This window comes from Xiphophorus maculatus, chromosome 7 (assembly GCF_002775205.1).
Source record: "Xiphophorus maculatus strain JP 163 A chromosome 7, X_maculatus-5.0-male, whole genome shotgun sequence".
NCBI classification, from domain to species: Eukaryota; Metazoa; Chordata; class Actinopteri; order Cyprinodontiformes; family Poeciliidae; genus Xiphophorus; species Xiphophorus maculatus.
The window spans coordinates 5,204,442-5,217,226 of record NC_036449.1 but is presented as its reverse complement, the minus strand read 5'-3'; the positions used below and the strand labels follow the sequence as shown (position 1 = coordinate 5,217,226).

The 12,785-nt window shown below is 40.3% G+C and overlaps 1 protein-coding gene across 2 annotated transcripts in view; it reads left to right on the top strand.

Moving 5' to 3' along the window:
* Positions 1 to 12,326, top strand: part of LOC102224519 (ecto-NOX disulfide-thiol exchanger 1) — a 98,441-nt gene extending 86,115 nt beyond the window's left edge. For both annotated transcript variants that reach the window (XM_014473419.2, XM_023336777.1), the window contains exons 12-15: positions 1,712 to 1,768; positions 2,053 to 2,152; positions 10,703 to 10,788; positions 11,333 to 12,326. In XM_014473419.2, coding sequence (XP_014328905.1) covers positions 1,712 to 1,768; positions 2,053 to 2,152; positions 10,703 to 10,788; positions 11,333 to 11,464 — 375 coding nt within the window. In that variant the 3' untranslated portion in view covers positions 11,465 to 12,326. The remainder of the gene's footprint in view (positions 1 to 1,711; positions 1,769 to 2,052; positions 2,153 to 10,702; positions 10,789 to 11,332) is intronic.
* The last annotated feature ends 459 nt before the right edge of the window (positions 12,327 to 12,785 follow it).

The following is a 12,785-nucleotide window of genomic DNA, read 5'->3' as shown; positions in this document are numbered from 1 at the left end:
AGATATGGAGGCCTTTGTCCATAAACTCACTATAAAGACGCCTCTTTTACCAGTTGCTTGGAAGAACGTCATCGTGTTTCGTCTTTGGTTCAGCGTAAATCTGAATGTGAGTAGTGTGGGTTTGCTTTTGCATACAAGCTGTTGAGTGAAAACACATCTCCCTGCTCTTGCCTCTGCTATGCTGCTGTAATGGGAACATCGTCCCGCTCCGCTGACGGACAGCTGCCTGGGCAGAGTTGTAGCAGCTGTCAGTTATTCGTGTTAGCTTGAGGAAACAGACGGATGACCATAAGCTGGAGGGAATGAAGACTATTTCAAATAGATTAAGGGAAACTATATTCCTGTGCAGGTACAACCACATAGAAAAACTATTAGCCATGTTACATGTTTCAGATCACCAAACATATTTTTAGGACAGTTAAAGATAACCAGAGTAAATATAAAGAGGATTTATTAAAGGAGGATGTCATGTATTAAAGGGGGAAAAAAAACCTAATCCAACATGGCTCTATGTAGAAAAATAATCATTTCTTTATTAAATCTTAATTTAATGTGATTAAACAGATTATTTAGAAAATAATGTGTTAGTTAAGACATTTACAAACCACATGAAGGCCTGGTTACTGCCTGACCCGTAGAACCAGAGAAATGTTTACCAAGCTAAACTACCTAGCTAAGCTACATAACTTAGCTTTGCAAACGTTAGCTTGGATTAGTAAAAATCCACTTTTATATGCAGTTTAGGCGACATAACAATGTTAACCAAGCTAGCATTAAACCACTCTTTAACAATTTAACTTGAAGTAAAATAAATTTAAAAAACCCAAAAAGCTCAATTCTTCTTTGAAGCTAAACTGAGGAGAAAATGTGCTTTTCACCTAGCCACTGCTTACATCCTGAAAAAATAACTAGCTATTGACATTAGTTTAAAGGTTTATATGTAAAAGAGAAAAAAAACAACATTAAATGTTGATGTACACTAACAGCTTGGACTAGCTGTTAGCTTAATCCAGCTAGCTTCGACTAGCTGTTAGCTTAATCCAGCTAGCTTGGACCAGCTGTTAGCTTAATCCAGCTAGCGTGGACTAGCTGTTAGCTTACAGCTTGGAGTAGCTGTTAGCTACAGCTGCTAGGAGCAGTGAATGTGAATTTTTACTAAATATAGACATTATGTAGGTGGAATATAGCTGCTGATAGCCCTTTAACATAACCTCCACTCTGAAAAGCCATGCTTCTTGTTGGAGTAATATTGAGAGAAATTTCTAGCGGCAAAAATAAATTTCCAGACTTGATTTTTGCCTTATGTTACTTTGAGATTTCACTGCAGGTTAATTTTGGTTCCAAGCTTTTGATTTTTCAAGATATGCCGGTGTTATTGTCAATATGTTGCTCTTGTGTGGTTTCAAAACATTCACAAGGTCTAAGTAGCTGTTTGAGGCCTTTTATTGTGAGACAAAAGCTAAAGTAAATTCTAATTTTTGACACCCTCAATTGTTTTTGGTATTCTGTTGCTTTAAAACATTGTTGAATTATATTTCTAATAAACTTGCCAGCCTTTATTTTTGTTGCAGCCATCATATGTCGAGCTTTTGACATTTTCTGACTCAAATTTTAGTGGCAGAAACACAGAATAATTATCTCTCGCTGTTGTTATTTTTAAAAAAATTTTCTCCAATTAAATTTCTGTTTTCTGTCTTTTGTGTCTCGGCAGCTGTTGAGTGGAAAAGGTGAATCTGTGGAGGGAACCAATGGAGAGCTTCATGAAAAGGTAAAACCAGAAAAATAATAATTCTGATCAACAGTTAGCTGTTAACATTTCTGCAATAACTGCTGCATGAAAAATGTGTTAAAGTCAGAAGAATTGCAGAAGTTATCTTGAATTAAAGATGTAAAACATCTGGTCCTCCATGTTTGAAAGGAGTGCAGGTATCCTGGCGGACTGTCGGCTCACCCTCTTTAATATCTTGACATATTTCATGGCTTTGCATGAGTTTTCAGAAAGAACCTTCTCCACGAGGTGTGTGAAGCCCGCCTGTGTGTGTGTTTTTACAGAGCGTGAATGGGTGTGTTCCCTCGCTGTACCTCAGCAGAGACAGGAGGAGTGAGTTCATGAGAGGAGGAGTCGCTTCGGAGAAAGAGGCTCTGCTTCTGGGTAAGCCAGTTAGCATTGGCTTAGCTGGGGAGAGGCGATGTTTTTGAAGAAAGCTGAATGCCAATTGTCGACGGCTTGTCAATTTACTGGCAAAAACGTTAAGAAACAGAAACAGTATTTTTGGGGGGTTATATTTTCTGAAAATACAAAGTATAGTAAACACAAAGTATTCATGAGTTGTTAGGGAACAACATTACCCACAAATACTTGAAGTATGAGAATACCTGAGATACTTCTAAAAACACTCATAACTGCGTCTTTAATAGTCCAAACACTAAATATACACTAAAATGCGTTGAAGCGCACTGTGTAAGCCGTCTCAGCTTTACCGCCAGAGCTAACATGCGGCTTTTCTTCAGAAGCTAGTTAGCGATTGAGCTAAACACAGGGCTGTTCTGGGGAAAGATATGCTGCAGCAGAAAAAGAAGATTGAGGCAGAGCTGCTTTGTGTTTTGGGGGCATGGTCAACAGTTTGTGGTTGTAACATGACAAAAAGTAAGAAAAGAAAAGGATAATTGGGGCCTGCCATGCAAAGCAATGGCAGGAACCTATTACTATTGTCGGAGAAAGTGTTTCTTTCTTCTTCTTTATTTTTCTTCCGTAACCGTTAATGCGGCTCGTACCGCTGGGTGCACACCTACAAATGAGGTATCAAAACGTGCAGAAAATTCACGCCATTCCAGCTATTACTTTTGGTGGGATTTGGGCTTAACGTGGCGACATAATTCGCAAAAAACTACGAAAAAAACCCCATTATAAGTCAATGGGAAAAATCCTAGAAATACCCTATTTTTGAGGATTTTCTGTGTCGTCACAATTTCACCTAGAAATGCCATTCAAATTTCATTTTGTAGATACGTCTGTGATCTCTTCGAAAGTGAAGACGGCTCGTCGATACCAGTTACGGTTTGTCCACAATTTGCCTCTAAGCGACCCAAAGTTTCTCATTTTTCCTAAAGTTAGAGTGCGTCTCTGGCTGCTTAGAGTGAGAGATGAAGACAACTTTTTCAGCCCAAATCATTTTTGAAATCGCCATCACGCCTACAAATATCGCACGATTAGTATCACAATCGGTCCTGACATTGATACGCCTGTCTGCTCCGGTAAAATGTTTTCGAAATTTATCTAGACCGTACGGTTTTCTGTCACGGTGCTTCAGAGCAAAGTCATGCGACAGGATTTTCTGAGGCTGTCTGAGGCTCTCTCCCATGTATTTGAATAGAATTTCAGATCTGGGCACAACATTTCTTTCTCTCATCACTGTAAATGCTCTGACTGAGGTACAGATATGAATCTCGGGACTATAGCAGAAGACACATTGAACTGTCATACGCTCGAAACGCTTTTCGAATATGTATTACGGTTCCCGAACACGAAGGATTTGTTTCCAATGCTTTTTTTCAGTAAAACGTGTAGGCTCAAACACACAATTGTGTGTTTGAGCATGTATGACTCACAGCTCACACCTGCTGAGACCATTATTTACCATGGCAACGGAACTCAAGAGGCTATTGGCTGCTGATTTGGACTACAAATACGCATCGCTGTAGTTCTATCTATCCTCAGTTGAAACAGATCAGGACTGAGAACTGGCCTTTAGAACTACCCGCTGCTATGGGCTGTATATAACTGATTTAACTCAGTAACTGTTACACATGGGATTAGTTTGGAACTTTAAAATGGAGCATAATAATAATTTCAAAATAAAAGCCTTGAATATTTTTACATCATGTAATTGCTGTTTTTTACGGTGGCCGACAGGTGCAAATGCGCAGCAAAAGAGAAAACATGCAAACAAAAAAGAAGACACCCCCGAATGAAATGCAGCAAATAAAAAGAGAGACGCAAACACCCCCGAATGAAATGCAGCAAACAAAAAGTGTTGAAAACGGAAGTGCTCCAGACCACTAGGGGGAGTCAAAGAAAATAGTATTCATTTCTATGGGACCAGATGCAAGATTCAGAGAAAGAAATTTGAAAGAAAGTAAAGGTATCTCTCTGAATCTTGCATCTGGAAAGTGTGATTATTGTGAGAAGTCTGAAACAATAGAGCATGTTATTTTAGAGTGTTGTAAGTATGAAGAAGAGAGAAGATGCATGCTGAGAGAGTGTGTAGGTATTAAAGAAAGGTTTAATTTAATAGAATTTTTGAGGAGAGATTTCGGGAGTAGACATATTCAAATAATTATTCGGTATCTTAAAAAAACAAAGCTATTTCATAGGATATGAGTAGAGCAAGTTGGGTGTGAATGTGTAAAGAATATCAAAGAGGGGTATATAAAGCCTGCGACAGACTGGCGACCTGTCCAGGGTGTACCCCGCCTCTCGCCTGGAACGTAGCTGGAGATGGGCACCAGCAACCCTCCCGACCCCATTAGGGACAAAGGGTGAACAGAAAATGGATGGATGGATGGATGGGTATATAAAGCTATAAGCAAGTTGGATAATATAAGCAGGTGTGTATGTGTGGGGGTATGTTTAATCAGGAGTTAATGGAGGGAAAAGGTAGAAAGTGAAAGTTTATAGACCATCTCGAACCACACTCCATACTGGTAAGTGGCGGTAATGCTACTGTAAGTTTGTTGCCAACCGCCAATAAATACCAAGAAGAAGAAGAAGAAGAATCTTGCATCTGGTCCCATAGAAATGAATACTATTTTCTTTGACTCCCCCTAGTGGTCTGGAGCACTTCCGTTTTCAACACTTTTTGTTTGCTGCATTTCATTCGGGGGTGTTTGCGTCTCTCTTTTTATTTGCTGCATTTCATTCGGGGGTGTTTGCGTCTCTCTTTTTATTTGCTGCATTTCATTCGGGGGTGTCTTCTTTTTTGTTTGCATGTTTTCTCTTTTGCTGCGCATTTGCACCTGTCGGCCACCGTAGTTTTTGGCTTTATGTGACTTTTTTATCCAAAGCACTGTTACACATGGGATTAGTTTGGGCCTCTGAAATGAAGCATACTGAAAATTTCAAAATAAAAGCCTTGAATATTTTTACATCAGCTAATTGCTTTTTTTGGCGGTATGTGACTTTTTCATCCAAAGCACTGTTACACATGGGATTAGTTTGGAACTTTAAAATTAAGCATATTGAAAATTTCAAAATAAAAGCCCTCAATATTTTTACATCATGTAATTGCTCTTTTTGGCTTTATTTGACGTTTTCATCCAAAGCACTGTTACACATGGGATTAGTTTGGCCCTTTGAAATGAAGCTTAACAAAAATTTCAAAATAAAAGCCTTGAATATTTTTACATCATGTAATTGCTGTTTTTGGCTTTATTTGACTTTTTCATCCAAAGCACTGTTACACATGGTATTAGTTTGGCCCTTTGAAATGAAGCTTAACAAAAATTTCAAAATAAAAGCCTTGAATATTTTTACATCATGTAATTGCTCTTTTTGGCTTTATTTGACTTTTTCATCCAAAGCACTGTTACACATGGTATTAGTTTGGCCCTTTGAAATGAAGCATACTGAAAATTTCAAAATAAAAGCCTTGAATATTTTACATGACGTAATTGCTCTTTTTGGCCGTATATGACTTTTTCATCCAAAGCAATGTTACACATGGGATTAGTTCGGAACTTTAAAATGGAGCGTAATAATAATTTCAAAATAAAAGCCTTGAATATTTTTACATCAGGTAATTGCTGTTTTTGGCTTTATGTGACTTTTTCATCCAAAGCACTGTTACACATGGGATTAGTTCGGAACTTTAAAATGGAGCATAATAATAATTTCAAAATAAAAGCCTTGAATATTTTTACATCAGGTAATTGCTGTTTTTGGCTTTATGTGACTTTTTCATCCAAAGCACTGTTACAGGTGGTATTAGTTCGGAACTTTGAAATGAAGCATACTGAAAATTTCAAAATAAAAGCCTTGAATATTTTTACATGACGTAATTGCTCTTTTTGGCTTTATTTGACTTTTTCATCCAAAGCACTGTTACACATGGTATTAGTTTGGCCCTTTGCAATGAAGCATACTGAAAATTTCAAAATAAAAGCCTTGAATATTTTTACATGACGTAATTGCTCTTTTTGGCTTTATTTGACTTTTTCATCCAAAGCACTCTTACACGTGGTATTAGTTCAGAACTTTAAAATGAAGCATACTGAAAATTTCAAAATAAAAGCCTTGAATATTTTTACATCATGTAATTGCTCTTTTTTGCTTCATTTGACTTTTTCATCCAAAGCACTGTTACACGTGGTATTAGTTTGGCCCTTTGAATGAAGCATACTGAAAATTTCAAAATAAAGGCCTTGAATATTTTTACATCAGCCACTTGTGTTTTGAGCATTATATAACTATTTTAACCCAAGGACTATTACGCATGGGATTAGTTTGGCCCTTTGAAATGAAGTTTAACAAAACTTCCAAAATAAAAGCCTTGACAACATTTTAAATCGTACCGAATGGTGCACGTCCGCCTCGCTTAACGTTCTTGCGGTTCTCCGCGTGCCACTGATCACGTCGCGGCGTTCTTTAGCGTCGACGCCGATTTGTGGCGCGACGACGCCGGGCCCGAACCCCACGGGCGCGCCTCGGCAGGCCCCGGCTAAATTTCTTCCGAAATTTTGTTTTTCTAGTTTAATCTATGCTATTATGTATTCATATGGTGTCTTGTGGAATCATTAGAACTTAAACTAAATTTGGTAAAAATAACAAGTCCAGGTCCATTTTTCTTTGGAGAGCTGCTGCTGCTTTAATGTGATCCAGAAGTGACTGTTAGTGTTTCTGTTGCTCCATTACAAATATGCACAAAACGTCTGTCAATATTCCGCTAACATAAAAAAAAAAAAAAAAAACACAATTTCGCAATTGCGATGTTTCCATTAAATTAGAAACACAATTAAAATCACATGTGAATAAATGAGTTTGTTTGTGATGAGTGGGTAAAAAAACATCCTCCTCCTACCACTTCCTGCCGTCTTCTTCTTCGTCTTTTCCACCAGCGGCGACGTCCGGTTGTTGATCACGTGTGATGCGAAAAAAACTGTTTCCATTGCAGTTTTGCAAAATACACTAATTTCAGTGTGGCTGACAAGCTACCTCAGTGTAGCAACAAAGTGTTTCATGGAAAGTTCTTTCGAAATCAACATGTTTCCATTATTCACGTCTATTGTCGTAATTCCAATTTGAGCAACTGAATGGTCAGTGGAAAGGCAACTAGAGGCTACAGGCTGAAGAAGGAACACTTCAAAGCTGCGTGTTCGGGTTTAGACAGCTTCTTCATCGTTTTGGACTCGGCTTCCACTGACCCCATCTGCTGGCCTGACTTTAAAGAACAGACGGTGTGTCGGGAGGCCGATTGTTGCTCCAGATGGATCGTACACACGTACCAGAACGGTGAAGAATGTTGGCTGAGCCGCATCGTATGGAGACATCAGTAATATAACTGTGAGTTTACAACACGACAGCACCTAAAACATAAAAGATGGAAGGTGTCTGAACCGTCCCACCTGAACTCCACCAGCAGCCGTTAGCACACGGACACGCTATCTGGACCGGATTTGTTTCAGACGCCTCTGTTTTCTTTAGTCATTTAAAAGCCCTCGTGTTCCACAAGCAGTGCGGCTGCTATTAAATGAAACCGAGCAATGTGTATTTGGGCTGCTGTGTCCACAGCAAAAATAAATAAGCGCCGAGGAGAAACAGCGCCAGCACATTTATCTCTCTTAGCGGCAGAGGGAAAAAAAAAGATACAGACATGAGAAAAGAGGAGGCCCGGCTTTCTGTCTTCGTCCAAGGCTGCCCTGCCTGTAGGCAGAGGAGGAGGATGGAAAATACAAAACGTAAGCTGCATTTTTTTTAATGCAAACAATCAAAACACAGGACTTTGTGTGAATGTTTTTTTTTAAGTAAGGTGACATGACCTATTTCATTTATGAAGCACAGTTTTCTGAGGTCTTATGGCTGCTCTGTCTTTCACTTTATGGTTCCAGGGTAAACACACAACAACACTTTTATCCATTAAGAATCACATTGTACTTTCCCAATAGTCAGCTCCTATAAAATGTATTTACCACCTTGGGTGCTTTACCCTTTTTTTGCTTTTACAAATTGATCAAAATTCATTTTTTTGACCAAAAGCCCTTCATTGACAACCTAAAAACTAATTTCTAAAAATTATGGACAATCTAATACCCATAACTGGTCAAAGAATTAATCAGAAAGCATGTTAGGCTACCAGTGGTTGGACCCGCTCAGAGCGTTTGGTATCCTAAGGTGAGCGAATATTCCTCAGTGCAGACAGAGCGTCGACATGGCTTAGCATGACACTAAATAGTGTTTCTATTAGCTAACTGTTACATGCCACATCTATAGCTCACGGTTTCGCAGTTATTTTCAATGTTGCAAACATGAGGGCCATTTCCTTTGAGCATGTAATTGCGCAAATTGGAATTACGAAAATAAATTTGCTTAATGGCAACACGGCAACTCACATTTTTCAGTAAAACCTATGTGTGCTAGGATGAGGGGGGGTTTATTTGCCCCAGCTGCATCAAAATTAGCACATTTTGCAAAACTGTAACAGAATTTGTTTTTTCTTCGCATCACACGGGTCACATGGAGAACAACCAGATGTTGTTACTGATGGAAACCACAAAGAAGACGACGACAGGAAGTGGGTAGGAGGACGACGTTTTTTGACGACTTGTCGCGTGAACAAACTTATCGGCGTGCGATTTTAATTGAATCTCTAATTAAATGGAAACACCCCAATTTCGAAATTGTGTTTTTGACATTAACGGGATATCAACAAATTTGTTATGGAAACACAGCTGCTGTCACACACCCTTTCTTGGTGGTTCATGAAATAGTTTTCTTGGCCACATTTGAATGACTAATTTATTTGGAACGCAACAGAACCGGCCACCTGTCCATCCTCCCCTCAGCTAGCAGCTGGTCTCTTTTCTGTGACGTCGTAGAAATAAAACTCTGCTTTCAGGAGACGAAACGCCCCGCCCCTCTGCCCCTCACCCTTCAGTTCTCCTCCGGTGGCGTTGTTCCATGCGAGCTGTTCCATGCGTTGCTCAATTCCTTCTGGTGGAAGGAATTGAATTAGGGCCACTGCCTGTAATTGCCAGAGTCTTGCCACATAAATCAAGGAAATAAATATTGGGCTTGCAGAATCCTCCAGGGATATGCCACTCTATTTCCTAACCCGCCTGGTCCTCCTCTTCCCTTCCCCCCATCCCTCTGCATGACTGCTTTCTTCTGCAGGACCTCTCAGAGGTAATCAGCTTGAGAGCTGGTTCTGCTCTGGCCAGCATATTTCACGGCAGCCACGCTTTGTGTACAGCGCAGCCCTTCATGACGATGCAGACTGGCCGGAAACTTTACATCTAATATCCAGTCTGGCTCAGCCTTCCTTCTCTGTTGTTCCCCTATTGCTCTCTCACTTTTTCTCTTTTTCTCTGCTGGTTAAGTTAAATACTGATGGTACATTTTGTCTTTGAAACAATTTTACAACGCTAATCGCGATCCACGCTGGTGCAGGGGCACGTGGGCCAAAATTGTCGGTGTGTTTAAGAAACACGTGTGGTTTCGATTTCCTTTTGGGGCCTGTTTGAACAAATTAACTCTTTCATGCATAGCAGTCACTGCAGTGGACAGCTATCTAAAACATATTTACTTGTGTTTCATGTGGACTTTTATGTTAGAAATGCACACAGACCACTGATGTGGTCACTAGTGCATCATAGAATACACTATCAACTACTTTCCATCCACTGCAAGTGCAAGAAATGTTTTGCTAAATCCAATATGGCAGACAGACAGTAAAGCAGTCCCTCAGTCTGCTGTAGAAAACTCCTGCAGGTAAAAAAGTATTGTGACGTCGAGTAATTCCTAGAGAACAATACTACGGATGTGTTTTCCAAATAACAACTTTGTATTTGGAGAAATTTACAACTGATCACTGAGAAAAAAATCCTAGAAAAGGAATTTTTTATGCTTTAAGAAAATCAAAAGCACTTTGGGAAAAAAAAAACCTCCTGACATAAAGCGTCATAATTCATCCATGAAAGGGTTCGTTTTCAGTCACAAGGACAAGATTTGGATCGCTGTCTATGAAAAACGCTGGCTATGTTCAGCCAAGTCTAACCAATTGGGTCGATGCTAATTTGAGTGCAGCAAAGTCGGCTTTTCAGTAAAAGCCTCTGCGTGTTACAAAAGCCTGGCAATGAAAAGACTTGCATACTTTTTGTTTTCTTAATATTTTCTATTGTAAGAAAATTATTTCAGAAACAATTTAACACCAATTTGTAATAAGAAGTCTTCATCTTCTTTATTGTCTTTATTGTCATTGTGCAGAAGCACAATGACGTCACTTTCACTACAGCCCATCCAAAGAACAACGAAAAGAGACAATGAGCAACATAAGGCGAGGGCAGACGGGAGCCTTGTGCCTGCAGCTGGAGGCCACTCAAAATCAGTCAAAGGATCCCAAATGGCCCTCGAGCCACACTTTGAACATTCCCTAATGCCCTGCTGTTACATACAGTGGTTTTTTTTTGTTTTCTTCCTTTCTTTCCGCAGGCATTATCTCCACCTTCCTCCATGTCCATCCATTCGGGGCCAACCTTGAGTATCTCTGGTCGTACATTCAGCGGCTGGACTCAAAGGTATCGACGCCGCGCTGCTTTTTGCTTCCCTGCGATAGAGTCAGTAAACATTTCTATTGACATTTTTAAACGTGTTAAAATTGATGTGATTAGTTAACGGATGTTAACACATTAAACTTCCTAGTTGAAAATAACACGAAGAAATGTTCTCTTGTTATAAAAAACATAAGATATTGATTGTAGAATGATATGTAATTACAGTTTAAGTACTTTCACAGTAGTTTTGATCTAAAGATGTTAAAAATTTTTGATTGCTGGACAAGATACATGGAATTTTCAGTTTACAAAAGGGTGGAAACGATGATATAATTTAAATTTGGAGTGAGGTTTGCGCAAGTTTAGGTTGCATCTAAGATCCGATTATTAAGGGTAAAATGTCAGCTTGGCTACGACTCTGAGGATGTTTTAGCTGTCGTAACTAACCAACAGAAACAAGCAAAAGAACCTCGGTTGATTATTCAGCACTGAGTGTTAAACAGATCATGGCTTTGCTTCTCAAAAACCAACATGTCCTCACAGCGTCTCTTCTGCTGACCTCTGCCAGGTGTCTGCCGGGGAGCTGGAGCGCCTCATGGTGCGTCTGCCCAGCATGTTCCGGCAGGAGCTGAGTGGCGTCGGGGCGACCTTGGAGAAACGATGGAAGTTCTGCGGCTTCGACAGCCTCGGCTCGGCGTGACGCGGGGAGAGCGCGCACGCCGCAGACGCCAGCGACAAGTCGCTGGCTCGCGCGCGGGTGCCCACGCCTGTGGAAGTGCGGTGAACGTCGATCGATACTCGATGGGGCGCCGGAACTCTTGGACTAGGCGAACGTTTAAAGCCGAAGGGTAGTCCTTCAGGAAGTTCGAGTGGATTTGTGATCCCTCGTAAAGATGCGGTGAACCCCAAAGGGACACAACTACCTTTGACGATTAAACACAAGTCTTGAGGAAGACTTCCTGGCTCTCTTCCCTTTGACAGCCAGGAACCAGGAAGCCTGCCAGCAGGAACGCCACCCACAGAAACATGGATAGGAAAACCTGTATACCAAAGTTGACCCTGTAGAGATTTCATACCAGACCTCATTTTGTTTAACTGATGAGTGCAAACCGTTTTGCTCCCTTGTTGTAAAGACACTGAGTACTTTTGCCAATTTTTTTGCTGGATATCCAGGAGATTGAAGTCGGCAGCACTGTTAAACCAGGACTTGGAGTCGACTGGAAAGGTGCTTGTTCATCTTTTAAACATTCACGGAAACCTTCGGTGGCGATCCAGTGGCAGGTTCTGATGTTTTCTAAAGTTACACTCATCTCTTCATCTCCTGTAGAGCCATCATCAGACGTTGGGGCACTTCTCCTTTTTAATACCGGACAGCTGACAACGGCACTGATCTGTCAGCTTCAGATATTTATTTGTGTGAACTATGAAGACTTTTGTTCTTTCAGGTTGTCCTTTTGACAGTACATCTCTGTCCAGATTTGGTGCATTTCGCTTCTGTTGCCTTTAATGTTAAACTTGGTGTGTGTGCCGAAGACACCATAAATGACATTGAAGACTTTTAAGGTAAAGTTTTTTCAGAATTCTTAATGGGGTTTTTTTTGTTGTTGTTGCTTTGATTTCACCCGGATCCAGTCATAGCTCCAAAGCTCCGTTAGCGTAACGGCTGCAGAGGGAAAGCTTTAACACTTGCAACATTCTGGTCTGATGTAAAAGTGTCAAAATAGAGAAAACCAACAGATGACAACAAGATTTGTTTGACTTTCTAAAGTTTAGATTTATGGCCCGAAGCCAAGCCAAAATTCGGGTCGGGCTTCTGTGACACACAAGCTTACGATACGTGCAGCACAGAGAAAACTAAAACAAGAATGCACGAAATAAAGCTGTGCTAATCTATTTGTTACACTCTAATTAGAGGAGGAGGCAGTTTGATCTCCTGAAGAAATAAATAAACAAAGTTCCTTAGCCTGCAACAGGCGCAGCACACTCACAAGGCGCGTGCAGCTCCGCCCCGTTCCGCTCCT